At 34.2% G+C, this 22,844-nt stretch overlaps 1 protein-coding gene across 2 annotated transcripts; it reads left to right on the plus strand.

The window, feature by feature from the left end:
- Positions 1-11,388: 11,388 nt before the first annotated feature.
- Positions 11,389-22,474, plus strand: LOC126966410 (beta-1,3-glucan-binding protein-like). Of its 2 annotated transcripts, XM_050810433.1 has the most exons (9): positions 11,389-11,543; positions 13,346-13,648; positions 14,546-14,706; positions 15,156-15,307; positions 16,671-16,825; positions 17,569-17,687; positions 18,600-18,726; positions 19,768-19,916; positions 22,226-22,474. In XM_050810433.1, exons 1-9 carry the CDS (start codon positions 11,423-11,425, stop codon positions 22,427-22,429), a joined length of 1,491 nt encoding a protein of 496 aa, XP_050666390.1. In that variant the 5' UTR covers positions 11,389-11,422; the 3' UTR covers positions 22,430-22,474. The 2 variants fall into 2 exon arrangements, with proteins under 2 accessions (XP_050666390.1, XP_050666391.1); XM_050810434.1 differs by lacking the exon at positions 13,346-13,648 and having other exon boundaries at positions 11,408-11,543.
- The last annotated feature ends 370 nt before the right edge of the window (positions 22,475-22,844 follow it).

Genomic DNA, 22,844 nt, shown 5'->3' on the forward strand with positions numbered 1-22,844 from the left:
GACAAAAAAGAGATAGCGGGAAAGGAATGGATGAAAACAGGACAGGATAGAGAACAATGGAAAAATATAGAGGAGGCTTTTACCCGAAAGGGGTCCGAATTAAACCAATAACTATAATTTTATAAGCATTAATTTTAATTTTACTAACTTAGTTTACTTTCGAATTAACTGTTTTAAATTAAGTTTAAAATCTTATTTAAGTATACAAAAACAAAATGTAACAAGTGATTCGGAGTAAATAAAGCTTTATTATTATAAATTAGTACAAATTTATCTTTCTTATCAAGAAAATATATATTATATCTCCAGTCAGAATTTAAAGCATTGATTCTAGTTAAATGAACATAATTTTAATTCTAAGGTGTTGCCAGACGTCAATGTGATGCGGCAGGTATTTTGAATTTTGACGCAAAGTCCGGTGGTAGAATTCAGTCGCTACAATCAACCCGAATAACTTCTCTGAGCACTCCCCGTGATAAATGCAGTAGAAGATGCAGAGAGAACTCACATCTCTACGAAACCCCAAAGAGATACTCTAGGTACTCCAAGAGCTGGCGGTTGATAATCGACTCCATTACTTTGGAGAAAATGGTAATGGGGTGGTAGTTGGACGGATCCGAGCGAACACCTTTCTTTGGGATCGGGTGCACTAAAGCCGCCTTAGATAATTTCGTGTCTACACCTGAGAGGAGAGCTGGAAAAGATGGGTAAGGACAAGCCCGCTCAATGTATTGATTGCCAAGGTGAAATGCTGGAATTTCATCTCCAGAATGTATAACTCGTACCGTGGAATATGCGGTAGTGGAGCACCTTGATCATAAAGAGTCGAGTTGGACGCGAAGAGGGAGCCCAGGAGATCAGTTTACTTTGACTTCGCGTCAGCAAACACTATTTTGAGGGACCTGGAGGCATTATTGTAGTGTTTTTTTAGGTTCGGGTGAATTCTCATCCTTAGATGCCACTGCATTGACCGAAGCCTCCTGCTCCACTCCTGCTTTCAGTGAGAGGCCATTTTGCAGGAGCGGTCAAACCATAGGCACCGATAGGCACCGAAGAGGATAGAATGAAGAGTTCCATACCTTACAGTACAACATCAGCAACAGCGTCAGCAGCTACATCTGGATCACTCTGCTGATCTTTAGTCCCACACGCGGCGGCAACCTAAAAAGCTAGGCCGTATTAGGCGCGTGATCGGCATAGTGCTCCGGATCAGGTAGTGGTCTGACGAAACCAGAGGAGGGTCAATGGAAACAAGGTAGCCGTCATGATGTGAGGTCAACAGAAGGTCCAATAGTGAAGGTGTATGATCTTCAACATCTGGGATTCGCGTTGGAGCAATAAACACATAAATGCTGGCGCAATAACGTGGCATCTTGACACTCAATGGCATCTTTCAAGTTTTGTAACTTATATACGCTTCGTGTTATATTAAAATTAATTTAAAACAAAATACTTAATAATGATACGTGATCCCAGTGTCTTTCTAATTTTTTTAGTATTTGTTTTTACGAAGTTTTACTCCGTAATCTTTTTTTTATTCTTTATTTTTTTTTGGGGTTTAGTCAATAATGACTATGTCACCCCCGTAGCTTAAAAAATCCTTAATTACCTCACACAACATATAAAAAATACAGAGATCCACATATAACCAAAAAATTACAAACACATTATTAACACATCTTAACGAGCGACCGCGCGGCCCTTGATAGTGGAGTGGCTAGTAAACTATTACACATACCCACATAGTAATTATTCTTAAGGAGTCTCGGCCGCTCTGAATCGTTCCGTACACATTCCATCAAAAGATTGAAAACCTCGTTCATTTCTGGGCTGGAATCCATATTTTGTTAAGGATTTAGAATTGTTGGAAAGGGTACAGAGGCGAGCCACTAAGTTGCCTAGGGAACTGAAAAATCTTACATATGAGCAAAGACTTACACAGCTTGGACTCAGCACCCTCAAAAGCAGACGAGAAAGAGGCGATCTGATTGAAACTTATAAAATACTAAATATTATTATATTAAAAAATATTACTATACATTTAAAATATTACTATACTAATTATTATAATGTCCCAAATTTTGAGAGCATGTTTCCAAGGAAGAGCAATCCTAGACTAAGGGGACATGATATGAAGCTAGAATATCAAGTAGCATCATCAAATCCATTAAAAAACTTTCTGACCAACAGAGTTGTTCATATATGGAATAGATTGCCCAAGGATGTGGTTAAATCAAAATCTGTTAATCAGTTTAAGAATAGACTGGACAAACATTTGGATAGATACGGCAAATGATATAGACGCATCAGCGAAAGCTGCTTAGTCTATTATAAATAATAATAATAATTATCGATTTTTGTGTCTCCACAGTCTGTATAATTTTGTGTTAGCGATCTTTCCATTAAAAATTGAAATTTATTTGATGGAATTTGCCCGGAACGAAGTCTTAACATTGTTACGATATCTGTATTTTAACTTTGGATTCTGTAAACCATGGACATCGAGGGAGCTGACACACTATTGTTTTATACCATATGCCCTTTTCCCGCGATCATTCTTCAAAATATTCTTGTCAATCTAATATACAGTCCTGTTTACATTTTATCAAAATTTCATTTGGTAACGGGACATGGTCATATGGTACTCCGTCGCCAATGGCGCTTTGGGCTGCCGTATCTGCTTCCTTGTTGCCTATGATCCCTACATGGGAGGGTATCCATTGAATTATGACGGCTTTATTTTTATTTCTAATTTCGCATATGGATTCTAAAATGTCATAGGTAATCGGGTATCCTCGAATATTCAAGGTTAGCCGATCTAAATGTAGAAGGGCGCTCTTTGAGTCAGATAAAATCACAAACTTATCACATTCGAGTGACAATATATAAAACAGGCATTCAGATATTGCAATCAGCTCAGTGTGCATTATGTTGGTATCCGATTCAATTTTAAATTTTAAGCTGATTCCTGCCTGAGGGTCAAAGACCGCCGCTCCTGAACCTGACACATCTTTAGATCCATCAGTATACAATTTATAAAATGAGTTATATTTATCATATAGAATCCTTTCACAGTAGTTAATCATGTTCCCTCTATTATATTTTCTTTAAGCGATAATCTTTGACAAGTCCAAACTACCAATCCATGTAGGGAGACAATGAATTTGAAGTTTTTTAATGGATTTAATTGAATGTTGTTTTTAGTTTTCGTGAACTCTGATTAGAAACGGTAAATTTTTATTGATGTTATCTTCAAACGAGGTAGACTTCAACCAGAACTTACCAGCCAAATATTTTCTGCGGATATGTAAAGTTTGGAGACATACTTCACTCTGCATGACATGGATTGGTGTGGTCTTGATGAAGCCTCCAATGACTCGCATAGCCTGATTCTGGACTTTTTCTAGTTTGTTTAAATGGCTTTCAATACTATTATCATATTAAAAACTTCCATAATCAAGCCTACTTCGTATAACTGATATAAAAAGCTGTCTTAGGTGTTTCGGATGAACCCCCCATTTACTACCTGCTAAGACTTTTAAACTATTTAAGAATTTTAGCGTTTTGTCTCTAGTCTCGTTTATGTGTCTACCCCATTTTAAACATCTGTCAAGCCACATACCTAGATATCTCACGCTGTCTACTTGTTGAATCTTGTGCTTATCACAAACTAAATTTACATTAGGGCTAGTTCTACGTTTGCCCCTGCTAGAAATACATGCTTTAGTCTTTTTATGAGAGATGTTAAGACCAAGTTCTTCTAAGAGTTTACTGAAGCTATTTAATGCTGTCTATATATTGTTTATCGCTAGGTCGATGTTTTTATTAGAGCTATAAATGACAAAAACGTCAGCATATTGAGAGATGTATACATTTTGTATGGATAAGCAAATATTACTGGTAGCTAGGTTAAATAATAATGGGGACAGCGGATCACCCTGTGGTAGTCCTAAACCAGTAGCACGACAAACTTTTATATCATCACTTAAATAAATATTTAATTCCTTTTCTCGTAAGTATTCCCACAATTACTTGCATAAATCTGAACCTACACCATGGCTATCTACTATGTGCAATAAACTGGTTACATTTACATTATTATAAGCATTGTCAATGTCCACAAAGCAACCTACTGTAGCGATTCCCTTTGTAAAACCTATTTGTGTGCGAGTAATTAATCTTACTAAGTTGTCATAACTGGACCGAGATCTTATAAAACCTATAGTCTCCTGAGAGAAATGATATTTTTTTTTCTAAAAATCAATCCAATCTACGCGTGAGAATAGTATACAGTATTTTGCAGACACAAGATAAGAGTGCAATTATAGATCTAAAACTAGCTGCTGAACTATTATCTCGACCAGGCTTCGGCACTGGAACAATTTTAACTTTTCTCCATTGTTTTAGTATAAAACTTTGAGTTACGAAGCGATTGTAAAGAATAACACGTATCTTTTTCCCTGCATTTGGTAAATTGAAGATCATAGAATATGAGATTAAATCTACTCCCGGCGCTGTGTCTGAGCGTTTTCAACTGTTATTTAATTCATGTGCCGAAATTGGAGATCTTAATTTATGGTTTTTAGATTTAAATATTGGCATGTCTGGAATTACAAAGTCTGGAACCAAGGAATATGATGAATTATTTGACGTTTCACTGTCTATGGTAGGCGTCATTGTTTTAAATCCTTGAAACCAGGTTTTATTGGTGGTAGCCACTTCGTCAATACTATCGCAAAACCGTTGCCATGACTTAACAAAACATGTGGCACGTTAACTTTACAGATTGTTCGAGACTGGCTCCAGTACGCTCACTTGAGCGTAGTTGCTTCATTTTGCGTTGCCTTTCGCATATGCGATTTTAGTCAGTATCTAGTTGAAGCACAGCGAAGACCAATCCTTAATGTAAGTTATCATAATATTATGTAACGGGAGGTCTTTGTTTGCAAAATTTATATTCCATTGCAGTTGGTGTTTCCAAGGCTTAGCTTTAACAAGAAACTAACAACAATTAAACTGTTAAGCTCTGCGGATCAATAACTAATAATATCTCGCTTGTAAAAGCGTTTGAACTCGGATCATTGTACTATAATCTTATTAAGATTAAAGTTGTCATAATGACTGTCATATGAGAAACTTTATCTACACCCATGCTTTAAATCCTCTATCAAAGATCCTTTACATCTCTCATTTTCGGTAAGTAGGTCCTTATTTCCCCCAAATGGGGCTTTTAGGTGACCAATTAGCGCTGTATGGTAATAATGTAGCTAGAAAAGCTCTGGGGCGGTAAGTAATTTAAAAAAAAAACTCTTCACTCTTTCAAAAAGTTCGCGTACATCTAACCATGATACTGGCAGTAGACATCATTAGCCCTCGCTGCGCTCGTGCGCCTACATATCTCGGACTGCAATTGATGCCCTACAGCCCTTGGCTACTAATCTACTAAAAACAGTTAGCTTATTGCCAACATTAAAACACCTAATGTCCTAATCATACATCATCCAAACGAGTGTTGTAATGAAATTCAGTACAACATTACATCATCCGTTTTCATAACAACACTCCTTTGGATGATATTATGGTTACTAGGACTGGCTTTTTTAAAGTTTCAGAATCTTTTATAGAGGATTCATATGGGTGTCGATAAAGTCTTGTATACAACTGTCGAAAATTAGGTATTAAAACACTCATGTGATACTATTATCACATCGTGTTTTACTAACCCTTATTACACAACAGTTGCAAAAATAAGGATAAATATATATCTTTGAAAGAAGATGAACAATTGATGCGTCACTAAAATAACAATAATAATGTGACAGACACATAACTGAATTTAGTATTGTTACTAAGCGAGATACACCACAATATCTGCTATGCCTTTCGCGTATGCGATTTTTTTATGATATCATTATTTGGATCCAGTTCATTGGCGCCCAAGAAACAATGGCTGCCGTGGTACAATAGTATTTAATTTAAATTGTAATTGAATAAATTCTGATAGTTAATACGTAATTGAGTGATTCGATCGGAATTCAGTTATTATTAATAATATGATACGTTGTTGTCTATTACATTGTATTAGTCCAGAACGAAAACATTAAAACATAACACACGTCACAGACTATTGCTATCTCATTTACATAGGAAACTAAGGTTCATCATCTATCTACGATATATCTGAACGTTAAGCTAACATTTAAAAAAGTCATTCACTGTTGTCGCATCTATTTTTAAATTAAGAACATGTTGTTTTATTACTTATACTTATTTGATTATTCCTCTTTGCGTCAACATAACTGTTTGTGCTGTAAAAAAACTATAATAATATTATGTTACCGTTGCGATCCTGTTTTTCGGTGTTGGTGAAATTTCAATGAGACATTTATGTATAAGTCACAGGGGGGCTCTGTGCGATGTGGTTATACCTATATATATTACTTTAATATAACTATTATAATGTTTGTATTAGTGTTTACCTAGTTGGTAGAATTTGTTAGAATAAATAAAAACTCGCCTCTAGTATTTACGCTTAATTCTCACAGCTAGTAATATTAAGCAGTCGATACATTTTTATATACTTAAGTACGTTTAGATATTATGCCACGTTCTTGTGAGACAGTGAATATCGTGAAGAACGTTTTTTTACCTATTAATGATAGGTAGCCTAAGACCCACGCGGGTTTAAACCTAAATGAAAATTCCTAAAAAGCCGAAGGTACACAGACTATTATGATATACTCATTTATGTATTCAAAAAAATTTCATTATTAACTCCTGGTAGATATAGATAATCTGTGTTAGGAGAGAATCGCTCATTGCAAGTTATACAAAACAATATTAAAAACTAAAAGGAAGGAAGCTATTGACTCAAGTGAATTGGATCATAGATAAACAAAACCAGTTATCTAGTCGGCCTGGCGGCCCGGACGATCACACGCGAAATAAGTCATTAATTTTAATGTGGATCAGGTTATATTAGCATCATGCTAGCCGCAGTTACTCAGCCGGACGACCACATAAACATGGGAGTTAGGATCATGCACAAACTTTTATTTTTAATGATATAAATAAAGATTATAGAAAAAATGTACAATATATCAAACATTGTAGTTACTTATTATTACTCATTTTGAAACATATTATGATACGCACACACACACACATATATATATATATGCACGTAAACATAGGAACTTACATAAATATAACATCTTAACAATATATATATATATATATATATATATATATATATTATATATATATATATATATGTATATATGCTTATAGTACCATATATATATATATATATATATATATGAATTTATCTATCTGCTTATAGTACCATATATATATATATATATATATATGGTACTATAAGCAGATAGATAAATTCATACATAGGAGCAAATTTTGTGAACGGGCTGTAAATAATTTTATTTTAATGTTTTTATAATAATAATATTTTTTTTAAAATAATATCTTATAGTTAGAAACCGTTTACTAACTTTTAAACTAATTAATGTATAAATTATTTGTATTTAGTGTTTATCTAGTTGGCAGAATTTGTTGAAATAAATAAAAAATAAAAAAATCACCTCTAGTACTGGATAATATTATTTCAAATTCAATTTTTCTTAGGAGCTTAATTCTCACAGCTGATAAGATTAAGCATTCGATATATTTCCTTTTATTTATGTCAGAATCAGAATCATCATCGTTAAGGTATGACATCTCTATTTATAAGGTTTGTTGATGATTGATTAACCCTATTTTCTATATATATAAAAAAGAATTGCTGTTCGTTAGTCTCGCTAAAACTCGAGAACGACTGGACCGATTTGGCTAATATTGGTCTTGAATTATTAAAAGGTGAATAAATATGAAAGTGTTCGGAATTAAATAAAAACAACAACTTTGTTTTTTCTTTGATGTATCCCCCGTCGTACGATATTTGTTTTGTATGGACATATTTTCTATGAGAGAATTTATTGACGCACGGTTTGATAGTTCTGCTGTAAAACAATTTCATTACAACAACAGGGAGCATATTTTACGACATAATTCTTGATGTTATGATATATTACTGACAAATTCATAAAAACATTATTTTATTTATTATATACAGAACAACGTCTGTCAGGTCAGCTAGTAATATTATAAATTTGAATGTAAGTTTGTTTTAACGCCAGAGCTACTGAACCGATTTTGATGAAATTTGGTATTACGATAGAGTAGAGCTAGGGACAGGATATAGGCTACATTTTATCCCGGAAAAATCAATAGTTCCCGCGGGATTTGTGAAAAAATGAAATTCAGGTCGATGGGCTATAACTATACCAATAGCAGGTTTTGTTTTCCATAGCAATATTCCTCGAAATAAGATTCATATAAAATGTTGGGAACGGGAGCGAAACTGGGAACAGGAATAGGACACGAGATAATCTTCAATTCGAAATTTGCTTATTATTTTTAAAAACCCTTTATCTACGCGGACGAAGTCGCGGGCATTAGCTAGTTATACTATATAACATGGTTTAAGATATTTATTGGTCCATAAAGGAATTTCCGCTTAAATGGAACTTACAGGCTATTTTATAAAAAGTGGGTAACAAAATTGCAGCTTAAAGCGTACAGTAAATATAAAGTAATTAAAATAGACTAATTAGGTAAAAATAGCTTAAATACATTTCTAATTTCTAATACAAATATTAAATAAAAATTATAATACAAATATTTTATAAAAATTATAATACTAGTGGGTAGTTTTAAAACACCATCGCATCAAAATCATACCAACCCGGGCCGGTCGACGCCAACAGTCGACGCGAGCCACGGTTGAATCACAACTCACTACAGAAGATTACGTAGATTCATCGATAACGAGTTACTAGATGTGACAACAGAAAATATTATTTCTATTTAATGGGATGACAATTAATTTCAAGATATTTCTATTTATGTTTCAGTTTTATTGCTAAAATGGGCATTTAGGAGTTTTTTAAAAATGTGCATACTGTTGCACTCTTTAATATTTTTAGGAAGCTTATTATACAGTTCAACACTTTCAAAAGTTATATTTCGTTTACCATAATTAGTTCTGGGTTGGCATAAGATTATATTGTTGGCACTTCTTAATCGTTGTAATTGGGGATATTTATTGTTTAGGTTATGTTTGAATGTATTTCTTTTGATAATAATTTTCGGTACAAATGATCTAAGTTTTCATTAGTGTTAATTCCGCCAACATTTTTTTTTAAACAATTCGACACGTGTTTCGCCTCTACACGAGGCAACCTCAGGACGTGTTGTCTCGACAAAACCTGGCATGACACTGAATCAAATGAGCCGGAAGCCGCTGTTTTATACCGTCGTCCCATGAAATGACGCGCTGTGATTGGTCGGCTGATGTGACGTATTACCCCCGGAAGAGACACCTAACAAAGGTGATGGGACTAAATTTGTTTGTTCATTCAACAATGTAAACATGTTATTTTTGTATTTTACTATTTCTAATTGCTCTAACACATTTAAGCGAAATCCTTTTTCACATGTATGTAAAATATTAAAATTATTATTGTTTCCGAGTGAGTGACCTGTATCAATCAAATGTTTCGCGAAGTGTGATTTTTCGGGATGATTATTCCTAAATGCGGCAATATGTTCCTTTAATCTAATTTCGAAATTTCGACCTGTTTGACCTATAATATATACCCCGATACAAGTATCACAACTTAGTTTATAAACGCCGGATTTTTCGGAATTATTTAATCGATCTTTGCCATTACATATTCGACTGACATTGTGACTCGTTCGGAAGGACACATTAATATTGTTTTTACTAAAATTTAAATTTAAAACTTAAATCATTTGTATAATTATGGATTTCTGCAAAGTAACGCCTAATTCAATAAATAATTTTCGGATTAAGATACAAGTGTAGTATTTGTAGGTATTAGTTATGTTCATTAAATTTGTTTCTTTATATATTTTTTCTGTTGATGTTAAGAAATCATAGTTAAATAATACTTTAATCAATTTATTTTCTGCCGTTTGTAGTACTTTAAGATTAGTATTAGCTGCTGATCCCCAGACTTGGATTAGGTAATCTAAGTGTGGCTTTATAAGGGAGTTATAGATTAAATAACGAACTTTATGGGGCAGGCAACGTACAATACTGCGAAGGGCTCCAGTTAGAGATACTAATTTTATTTAATATTTTTAATATGTGGTTTCTATGTAAGCCCATTATCTAAAGTTAAACCTAAATATATTTCTGACCTACATATAGTAATATTATTTATTTTTAGCTGTTCAAAGTCATTATTTTTTCTTTTTTAGGTGCAAATATTACATAGTGGGATTTTTTTATATTAAGGGCAAGCAAATTATATTGAAACCAGATATTAAGTATGTTAAGATCATTTTGGGCGTCTCGAATTATGTCTTCAATTTTATTTCCATAATAAAACAAGGTGGTATCATCGGCATATAGCAACAGTTCTCCTTTAGGGCTAGTTTACTTATATTGTTTATATAAATCAGAAATAATATGAATCCAAGAATCAAGCCTTGAGGAACTCCATAAGTTATTAATTTTTGTTTACTTTGTTATTCATCGATCTTCACTACTTGAAAACGATCAGTTAGATATGATCCAAAGATTTTGTGAGCGTAATCGGTGATAACTATAACTTTTAATTTGTTCAGAACAGTTAAAATTTTGTGTTTAATATTTTATTATGTAGTTTTCAATATGCTACATCTCATTTAGGATAAAACCTGAGACCTGTTAACACAAAAGCGACTCACATTTCCGACACGATACAAAGAGAATCGAAAACGAGTTAAATACTCCTAACCAGCCTGACCTTACATATCTAAGGTCATGACTCATGACATATTTCTTGCTATGATTATGATAGCCTCATATCACATTCATAAGCGGAGGCGGACGCGCCAAAGATATTGCGATGTATTTTTAATCGGATTAAGAACATGAATTCGCGAGATTGATACGGAGTATAGTTTCAAAACTTGTGGTGCGTTTTTGATCAAAAACTTAATAATTTTAGGCAGCGGTACCTCTATGTGATTTATTGAAATCTTCTTGAGCACTTTTCTTGGGATAGATATTAATAGTTGAGCTCGCGTCAGGACATGTCATGACCTGATGGTTAATTCGTAAGATATCGTTGAAAGTTGATTTTTCTGAGATATTTATATGGCAAAACAAAGTTTGCCGGGTCAGCTAGTAGGATCGTAAATCTAAGCTTAATCGGTATAGCATAAAAAATACCGACCGATATGAGAACCTCCTCTTTTTGAAGTCGGTTAAAAAGTAACAATCGCCAAATCATTGTTAATGTGACCTAGGTATTTGTTATGTGGAATCGTTTCCTTAAAAACAATCAGTTTTAATATGGTGCTGTTACGAATTGGATTTTGTATTGCTTATTTAATTACACTTGTATTGTCATTTGATGTGCCCTCAGTAGTGATACATGCTTTGAAACCAAAAGGCATACGAGTATTCCTTCCTGGTAAGTTTTTATTTTTAACTAGCTGACCTGACACACGTTTTTCTGTATATCATTAATATAACACTGTTTTTTATGAATTGTGAATAAAATTTCATAACATATTATACTACTCAGTATTCTACTCAGCTTTATACGAAGCATGCAATTATCAGTGATTGACAAAAATTACTTTTCCTATTATAGTTATTACGCATATTCCTAGTACGCAAAGTTCGATTTTGCGCATACATTTTCGTTTGCAAAGTACCACTTTTCCACACGTTGACACGAGCATGCGGGAATGTAGCTGAGCGTACGGGAATGCAGCTGAGCGTACGGGAATATTTGAAAATAATTATAGTGGTCGAATTTGCGCAACTTAATAGGAAAAATAGTATACAATACTCGTGCGCACGTAGATCATCCTGCACTCGCATCGCAATCGTAATATAATTTATTTAAATACTAGTCGTTCCCGAACGCTTCGCTAGGCAAATTTTAAAAGAAAATAAAAAATATAATAAAAAAGTATGTTGCCATAAACTATTCAGGCTAAATTTCGCATCGAATGGTGGTAGTTTAATGTCGATACGATTAGTGGCTTAGGCGTGATTGAGCCTCAAACAAAGACTATTTTCATTATATATAAATTTAAAAGATAGTAGCCATTTCCGCCTGCTTTGCTGTGCGAATTTTATAGGGAAACAAATGAATGGAGGAACATTGGAATTCGAAAAATAAGTAGCCATCAACCATCTAGGATAAATTTTGCATCGAATGGAGGTAGTTTTATATTGATATCATCAGTGATTTAGGCGTGAAAGAGCCTCAAACAAAGACAATTTTCATTATAAACGAGTATAATACATAAGAAATTAAATAAAGAAATAAGTTAAATATCCATGTCAAAATTTAAGAATTCACCCATATTGTAATATACAGATGTCAATAGCATTTTTTAAGAGTTAATCTAAAATTATATTCGGGTGATTTAGGTATTTTATTGATTAATTTAACACACATTCTGTATGCGATACATTGAAGCAATGAAGTACCTACGTTGTGGTCTATCCAAAAAAAAGTTAACAAAACTTACTTTAAAACTAAAAATGTATGATATAACTTGATAGAATTTAAATTAATACACATCTTATGCAAACCTTTACATTTAATATAAATAAAATACTATTACTTGTATGTGCTTAATTATTGATAGGCTTAAACTCGGAAATAGAACTCCCAATATTACGGGATAGATGATAAAAAAATTGGTGGTAAATGATCCAAACCAATAACTAAAAATCTGAGGATGAGGAGAAGAAAGAAATCATTGATTTCACAAAAGAAACACTAAGTTCTAGTATTTAACATCATATCTGATAGCATTTAATATGATAATGTCTACATTTGATGTGAAGGTTACTGATTCCATACGCAGCTATACATTGGCTTGTTTTAATAAAGTTTTATTACAAATCTGTGACTTTCTGTTGTTTAACGTTCAACAGTCTTTAGACATTGCTTATAATTAATCATGCGTCGTATGTCTACGGTGATTCTAAAGGAAAGATCATAGTCATAATGAAAAGAAGTCATGAAAGGCTGACAAACATTGCGCTCCGTTCCCTTAATTGTTCCTGTACATTTTAGACGTTTTAGTTAAGCACAAGCTAAACACTGTTTTGTTAAAGATAAACTCCATTTTAGGTGTCGTTATTATTAGGTCACTGACGTTGTTATTGTTAAGTTATTGTCTAAGAATACACGCATCTAAGCTATGTTCAAATTATATTTTTTGTTATAACACCGTGTATGTTTTACAGATAAACCAGGCATTACCTTCTTTCTTTTTCATGGAAAAGTTTTCAAAGTGAATGCAACAACTTTTACGAATGAAGACCAAGTTGACGAGATATGGGGGTTCGGTAATAAACTGGAAACTGGTGGTTGGTTGTTCTTAGACACGACCAAACAATTGCACATTAATCAAAGAATAAGATATAGAACTTTCGTGTCTATAGGCTATCCAAGTTTTACGGACAATGATGCATTGTACGGAGATAGAGCTGCTAACTTAACAATTAATGGCTGGTCAAGCTCCTATCGCAGTTCCTATTTAGTGGAAGGTAACTAGACTACGAAAATATATTTTTTTGCAGAGGAGGAATATACATTTATGTATTGAAGACCCGAAACGGGGCCAATATGATGGACTTGACATATCGGGACCAATCCCGAATGAAAACCTCCTCTATGCTGTCAGCCCTAAAGGTTTTTACAGCGACATAGAACGTGGGCCGTGGTGGCCGCAAATACTACACAACAACAGTCGTGGGCATCTCATAAGGAGACTCGAACCTTGGACCTTCGAATATATACGACTAAATATTTATCATACCATTGAAAACTTTTCCATTTCTTTTCTTTTATGTGGAAAAGTAACAAGTCGAGTAAGACGTTCATCTTACTTACACACACAAAATTAAGAGCGGCATCATAATTGCGCTCGTCACTGTGATACATATTATGTTACCAGTGGGAGGATCCTTTGCACTATCATATCCTTTGCATGTCGGCTAGATTATGGGTACCACAACGGCGCATATAATGAATAAATTAAGCAGTTATGTGTAAACATTATTGAGTCCGATAACCAGTCTGAAGGGCGCCGTAGCTAATGAAATTACTGGGCAAAGGAGACTTAACATCTTAAGTCTCATTCGATTGCAATTCGTCAAGAATTTTTCTGTTTCTCAAGAATCCTGAGCGGCACTACATTCTTATAGGCAGGGCGTATCAATACTATCAGCTGAACGTCCTGTTCGTCTCGTCCCTTACTTAAATAAAAAAATTGTTTCTTTAAACCAGTAATTTAACTAGCCATTCAAACCCAAACCTAGCCGATATCCCATGAAATAAATCCTGCCACTGGTAAACTTAAGTTACTTCATCAAAATCCTAGACATGAAATAATTGGTTTTTCTATAACGATGACTATAATAATATGCCCTTATCATTTTCAGAGTTGATAGACCCAGAATCATTTGGACCACATTGTAGACCATCCCGTACCAAGGTACACGATGCACGTATTTGCTCTGGACAAACTATATTCGAGGACCAGTTCGACAGCCTGAGAGAAGATAATTGGCAGATTGCACATTATATACCCATCGATCATCCAGTGAGTCTATTTACCATTGTTGTCTTCAGTGGAGCTTGCATAATTACAAGCAATGATACATTCCATCTTTAGTGGCAAGGTGACGGAAGCTGATTCATGTGATGTGTGTCGTTCCTAATTATGTAACGCCTTACGGTAATAGTGGACAGGGTCATTTGTTGCAGCTTAACATCTCTTGGATCCACGCTCATCACTGCTTCTACACACACCCAGAAACATAAATCTAAGCGAACACAACAAACTCCAGTAGCATCTGATTTTATGCGTCGCGCTTATCTACAGTTCTCAGGGAATTTTTGACGGTGTTTTAAATTTGATATAAGCAGCAAAAATGCACGTTTTATTATTATAATATTACAGTCCACAATTCGTGGGAAATGCGGATAAGGCCTTCGTGATATGTGGATGTGCAGCCTATGTGACTCCACTTATGTCTTCTAAAATTTCAGGAGCATCCGTTCGTATCTTACCAGCGATTGAAGAAAAACCCAACAGTATCAGTACAGGATGGAATGCTTATCATCTCACCGAAACTACAACAAGACTTGATCGCAAGCACAAATCAATCCTTATTGACTTACACATTGGACCTCACCAGCGGGTTGGTTATTTCTGCTGTTCTGTTATTAATGTTACTTTTTGAAAGACCTTATCACAATATTGAGCTCATTTCTGAACATATTTTTATTACTTTGGCTGGGTTGCATCATATTAGGTGTTATAGTTAACGTTTTAGTCAAATTTAACGGTAACAGTAACGCGGACTTTATCATAGACTGCGGAATGTGATGCACTATCGTATTCCTTGACATAGTTAAAGTTAACGTTAAAAAGGGAAATATCAATATCGAATATTTATTTGAAACTTTTGACAGGTCGCCATTTAGCTATTTAAAATTAACAATGGCTTCAAACAGCGAAGATTGGACGGTTACGGTTAACAGTTAAGGCTATGACGTCATCAAAATATTATCAAATGGTGCAACTCATTTGTTGCTTAACCCGTACTTTAACATGTTTTGTTATTGCTAAAGTTAGTTGATGCAACCGAATATAACGCAATAAGACTAGTCACAGTTAAGATATATAACATTATCGTTATCTATACCTGGGTAAGGATGAAGTATAAATAATTTTTACGTAGATTAAGTGTTTTCATTTGACGGGGAAAAATAGGAAAATAGCTCAACTGTGGAAAAGTGAAGACCATTGTCCACGAACTTCTACATTTAGTTTATAGGTATTATAAATAATGAGAGTCATTTAATGGGAAATCTAACGATGGTTTAGTCATCACAATAAATTAAATGCATGAACTTATTTGGGAAAAGAAGCCAGATTATACACTAACACTACACTACTACTAACATACTAACACTACTTTAAAATAAACCTGAACGATAATTGACATGGATATGAATTTGTATGTGGAGTCACCACTAAAAATAAAATAAAAAATCAAAACCCCTTAGATTAAAGGCTACGATAAAAAGAATATTTCATATTTAATTGTTTCAAAAATCTTGAGAACCCCTGACTTATTTATTCTACCAGTAAACTAAGTTCATTGCCCTGACCTCGGTCCAATGGCGTATAGCTAGCGTCAGCTCGCGGCGCGGCGTCTCCAACGAATAAGGCGGGCGATGTCTACTTTCGTTTCAGCCGCCGCCCGCCCGTCGCCCGTACGCCCTTCACAGGGTACATGAATGAAATTGGCGTGTGGGCGAGGAATAATTAAAATGGCCACAGGCAGAGTTGTCCAAACTTTTGTAATTGTCTTTATCTTATATAAATCTTTTTTATTTTATTTTAATTTCCTGAATAATATATATACCTAACTATACAGGATTTTTTAAAACATCCTGTATATCAAGACCACGGGAAATGGATCGTGGTATCTTATCTCTGTCTACAGATCAGATTATATTATATGCATGTGGTATGTGATTTTATACTAATTATAGATGCACAGAACATCGAATATGTCAGATGTCGTCAGTGGGCGTGGATATAATACCTCCCATAGTCAGCGGTAGGGTGACGAGCGCTCGGTTCGCATTCACGTACGGAACCGTCTACATCCGAGCAAAGTTTCCACAAGGGGACTGGATCTATCCAGGTATTCAATGAACTGTATAATTCTTTGCTTATCACTAAACAGACTTTTACCAGTGGGAGGCTCGTCTGCACAGGATGCCGGCTAGATTATGGATACCACAACGGCGCCTATTTCTGCCGTGAAGCTACTGCTTCGCTTACTATGTGTAAGCATTATTGTGATTCGGTCTGAAGGGCGCCGTAGCTAATGGAATTTCTGGGCAAATGAGACTTAATATTTTATGTCTCAAGGTGACGAACGCAATTGTAGTCCTGCTCAGTTTTTTTGATTTTTTGAAGATTCCTGAGCAGCACTGCATTGTAATGGGCAGGGTGTATCAACTACCATCAGCTCAACGTCCTGCTCGTCTCATCCCTTATTATAATAAAAACAGACACTTGAGTAAGTGTGTTACTTATTTTAAGCTTAAAACTTTTTGGCTGATTTTACCATTTTTCACTACAGAATTACATGACAGGGAGATGTAATTTTATAGGAGTAACTTTGCACTGCGTTTATTAGTAAGACAGTTAGACAATATCAATTTCGATCTGGAATTTGGAACAGAATCTGTACAAAAGAATAAATATTAAATCTGGGTTAAACAGTTATACAACGGTTTAAGTTTCAAATTGAAAAATTAACACATTTTACTCATCTTTATAATTTTATAAAAGGTTGGTGTATCATTTGAATAATATAAAAACATAAATTAACCACCAATGCCATATAAATTATTTATTTAAAAAAATATGTTATTTCAGAGATCCTTCTGGAACCACTATCAAAAAAATATGGATCTCTTAACTACGCTTCGGGAGTCCTGAAAATCGCGCTCGCAAGAGGAAATATGGATGTTATCAGCGAAAAATACAGTAACAATGTAAATTATGAGATTATAATCCCTCATTTACAGTAGCCAGTATCCAGTGACATAACTGGGCAAGTGAGATTTAAAGTACATAATATGTCTACTGAGTTATCAGAGTCAAAGGAACTTGGCGCCCACGCATATAAGGGCCAGTAGGCGTTATTGGAAAACCACAATAAACACATGGAATTGTATTCAATTTGGAAAAATTCTTGCGAAACTTTTCAATATTAATTATCATTGTAAAAACTAATAACAAAGTTATGTTTTGTATATATAATATGAATATTATATACTTCTGAATCGTTGGCACCCGAGTATTTACTAAAAAGTAAAAACCCAGTTTCTTAGCGATATTTTTGTTACATAATTTTTATCGTAATACTATGGTATGATTAATAAAACCGCTACAAAAATTTTGTATTCAAGAATAAGAATAAGATAAATTTATTCCATGCTACACACAAAACAGTACATTACGTGCGCACTCAGGTCATCCTGCACTCGCTTCGCTTGTGCAGGAACGACCTACTTTGGGCACTTGTATCGTATACTATTTTTCTTATTAAGTTGCGCAAAGTCCGACCACTATAATTATTTTCAAAGATTCCCGCACGCTCAGCTACATTCCCGCACGGTCTTGTCAACGTGTGGGAAAGTGATACTTTGCGAACGCAAATGCATGCGCAAAATCGAATTTTGCGCACCCTAATAGGAAAAAATACAATCTAAATACTTAATAATATATTCCCAATCTAAACCATTCAGGTCTATTCCTAGTCTACCTACTTCAAAATATAATAATAATTTAAACAATTCAAAAAATCCGACAATTGTATTCAACTTGCAGAACAAGCGTATTATATTTCTTAGCAAGTAATATTTTATTTAATTTATGTGCACCATAATGTTTTATATTTACAGTGGCTTGACGGTGGTCCGATACTGAACGCAAAGTGCCTCTCGGCTATTCGCTTTTATCACAAGAAACTGTCCGATAACAAGTTCTGGGGCGATGATTTCCATGTATACATGTTAAAATGGACGCCAGGTACCTATGATTTATATTATAATCACTGTATGAAAGAACACTCTTAATTTGACAAAATAATCATAAACAATTTTTTATGTTAAAAGTGATAAAAATAGACATACTTAAACATTAAGTATGGTACTTATAATACACTAAGACTACTATATCTTTCTTTGGCAGATTCAGTTATAAGTTATGGAATAAGTAGTTACGGACGAACATACAAAACATACATAGATCAAATCTACAAACTACAACTTAGTATACCTAAAACGATAATACCTGCATACATATATAAATTTAATAATGAAATCGACGTTTTTAAACATTGCAAAGTGATGTCTGTCTTTGATAAAATAAACATGTCGGTAGTTCTGGAAGAGCATGATAAAATAAAATTGTTAGTAAAAAAAATTTGGCATGATAAACTGCAGACCGGGGTTAATCAAACCAGATATATTTTACCTAGGTATGTTAAAGTGTATGGCAAAAGGACGTGAGAATACATGCTACCTAACATATTAAATAACTTACCTGAAGATCTATACACAATCATTCTCAAAAATAAAAATTCGTGTAAATACGCATTTAAAAATATGCAGTATACACTAAGAGGAAAAGGGGATGTAATGGCTGGTGTTAACTGTTCTTAATATTTATGTTTATAAGTTTTTTTTTTATATTTTTATTTCATCTTTTGTTATTTAACAGTATACCTTCTTATGTATAAAAATAAAATATTGATATAAATACTTCTTAAGTACAGTAGTTGTGAGCGAAGTGATGCCTTTGCACCACGCATAAACCTACACAAGTTTCTGTGGCGCATCTTAGTCTTAAGTTTTCATTGTACTCTTTTTTTAATATGAATAAAAAAATATATATATAATACAGAATTTTAAAATGGTCTCTTTTATTACTGTTAAAAGTAATTCTAATTATTTTTCGGTAATAGAATGTGCATTATTATGTTTTTTAGACTTAACACTTTTTCTTCTTTTGATTGTTTTCTGTATACAAATAAAGGTAATAAACCCAAAAAACATTTAATTCTTCTAGAGGAGATATTATTAGAAGTGGACGGGGAGGAATGGGGCCGCTATGTCCCTGGAGCTTCTGGTCTTCGATCCTGGCTGCCGAAGTCGTGCAGAGGCAGTTGGTTTGAGCTGCTCACTGGTGGTGAAATATTAGCTCCCTTTGATGACCATGTTAGTTCTTACTGATTCTTAGTAATTTTAAATGTATAAATGAATGGATAATTAAAAAAAATCTTTACTTGAGGAAAGGGGAATTGCTTGATAGGAGGCGACCCCAATCTTAAATGACATTTTCACCGGATGAAATGTAGTGGATAACTTTTACCAGTGGGAGGCTCCTTTGCACAGGGCGCCGGCTAGATTATGGGTAGGTACTACAAAGGCGCCTGTATCTGCCGTGACGCAATAATGTGTAAACATTATTGTGTATCCCTCTGAAGGGCGCTGTAGCTAGTGAAATTACTGGGCAAATGACACTTAGCATCTTATATATCTAAGGTGACAAGCGCAAATTGTAGTGCCGCTCAGAATTTTGGGGTTTTTCAAGAATCTTCATCATCATCATCATCATCAGCGTATCAAGTACCATCAGCTGAACATCCTGCTCGTCTCATCTCTTATTTTCACATACACTAATGATCTATGGAAACGTATTTTACATAAATATAAAATTGGATAATTATAATTTTTAATAAACAATATAAAACCAATTTGCTTTCGTTCACATCAAGAAGACCGTTACTATTATACATTATTATAGGTTTTTCGAAATAGAAATGAAATTATTGGAAGACAAAATAAATATCAATCATTATTAGAATCGTTTGATATTCTTACAAAAGGAATGTCATGTTCTTGTTATCATTTTGTAACGGTTGACGACAGCCATCTCTAAGTGTACGGATCTCGTACGGATAAAATATTGAAGGTTTCTTGCACGGCGCCTATTTCTGCCTTGAATGTGTAAACATTAATGTGTTTCGGTCTGAAGGGCGCCGTAGCTAGTGAAATTACTGGGCAAATGAGACTTAACATCTTAATTATGTCTCAAGGTGACGAGCGCAATTGTAGTGCCGCTCAGAATTTTTGGATTTTCAAGTATCTTGTACTACTTTGTATCAAGTGGCACTGCAACGTAATGGGCAGGGCGTATCAATTACCGTCAGCTGAACGTCCTGCTCATCTCATCCTTTATTTTCATAAACAATAATAATTAATATAGATAAAGTTATTAATTATACGTAATTGTAGATAAAGTGTAACATTCTGGACTGTTACGATAAATTTTGTTACAGTAACGTTACATGGTTCGTCATGCTCAATGAAATGGCATTGCTTGCGGCGGCGTCGTTTGCCGGGTCGTGTCGTTCCCTTAAATATATGCCAAGGGAACGATGGCTGGTCCATGTATCAACTTGAGAACGGGTGCTGTTTGTGGTGCCAGGCCAACCTTTTATAGTTAATAAATCATTGTATTAACTGACATAGATACGGCGCGACTAGTATACTTTAGTTATTTCCATAGTATTATGTCGTATGGTATATTGCTATGGGGTAACGCTGCCGATATTAATACAATATTTGTGCTGCAGAAGAGGGCCATTCGCGCTATTTATAACCTAGGTCCTAGGGAATCATTGAGAGCAAAATTCAAAGAAATTAACATCATGACTGTTGCTTCTCAATATATTCTTGATAATGTAATGTATGTTCATAGGCACATAAGTGAATTTGCCAGAAACTGTCATAACCATAATGTTAACACCAGGAACAGACATAAACTGATGATGCCTACTACTCGGCTAAGTCGAGTTAGTAAGTCTTTTGTGGGGCGATGTATATGCTTTTACAACAAGATCCTAGAAAATGTGCAAAACAAAGGTGTTACGTTATTCAAAAGAATTGTTAAAAAACGTTTGTGTGGTAAAGGTTACTATAACATAAATGACTTTCTTAATGATACCACAGATTGGGAATGGAGCGACCGCCCTCAGGCTATTAAATAATAAGTTTAATTGTACAATGTTCCTTTGTAAATGTTACTTTAATTGTAAAACATATTTTTGATGAAAAAAAAAAGCCCACTGAGTTTGTTGCGCCCATTCTTCTCAGGCCTGAGGCATTCACTTTGGAATGGGTGGTAGTTTTTTTGACTTTCAATAAGTGATTTCACATCCTATTTTGAATAAAAATATTTGAATTTGAATTTGATGCAATTACTAATTATGACAGTAGTCACGACCATCATGTTCACGAAATATCTATAGACAAACATTGAATTTAAGCTCTAAACGCGTGCATCCACTATACGATAATTTATATTTATACAGTTTATTCATTACTTTTTATGAAATAATATATTTTATTTAAGGACGAATCATATACCTATTACATGCAGCACCTTACAAAAAGTTTCGCTAAAAATTAACTTGTAAAATGACGAAATTGAAAAAATACAATAATGACATTCCTATTTCCAGATGTACATAACCCTGGGAGTGGCAGTAGGTGGTATAACGGAGTTCGCTGACGGGCTGACCAATAATGACAGAACACACTCCAAGCCGTGGAGAAACCGGGGAAAGAAGGCCAGTCTTAGTTTCTGGCAAGACAGGGAGTACTGGCTCCCGACCTGGACACAGCCAGATTTGCTCATTGACTACGTCAAAGTTGTGGCTTTATAAATAAAATTTTAAATCTATCTAGATAAATAAAAAAGTAAAAACTGAGCTACAAATTTTATTTCCACTAAGCTAAAGAAGAGATCTCTTCAAATTCCGGATTATGATACTACAAAATGATTTATATTATTACTAGCTGTTGCCCCCGACTTCGTCCACGTAGATAAAGGGATTTTAAAAATAACAAGCAAGTTTGGAATTGAAGATTTACGATGATATACGAATCTTATGTCCTATTCCAGTTCCAGTTCCCGTTTTCACTCCCGTTTCCAACATATTATATTAATCATATTTCGAGGATGATCTCTATGGCAAACTAAACCTATTATTGAAATAGTTATAGCTCATCGACATGAATTTCAGTATTTCACAAATCCTACGGGAACCATGGATTTTTCCAGGATAATTTGTAGCCTAT

The sequence above is a fragment of the Leptidea sinapis genome, chromosome 10 (genome assembly GCF_905404315.1).
Source record: "Leptidea sinapis chromosome 10, ilLepSina1.1, whole genome shotgun sequence".
NCBI lineage: Eukaryota > Metazoa > Arthropoda > Insecta > Lepidoptera > Pieridae > Leptidea > Leptidea sinapis.

Coding starts and splice junctions, on each gene's coding strand:
- LOC126966410 (XM_050810433.1), top strand. CDS start 11,423: ATGGTGCTGTTACGAATTGGATTTTGTATTGCTTATTTAATTACACTT. Junction 15,308..16,670: donor ACATTGGACCTCACCAGCGG/GTTGGTTATTTC, acceptor TACTAATTATAG/ATGCACAGAACATCGAATAT. Junction 18,727..19,767: donor CATGTTAAAATGGACGCCAG/GTACCTATGATT, acceptor TAATTCTTCTAG/AGGAGATATTATTAGAAGTG.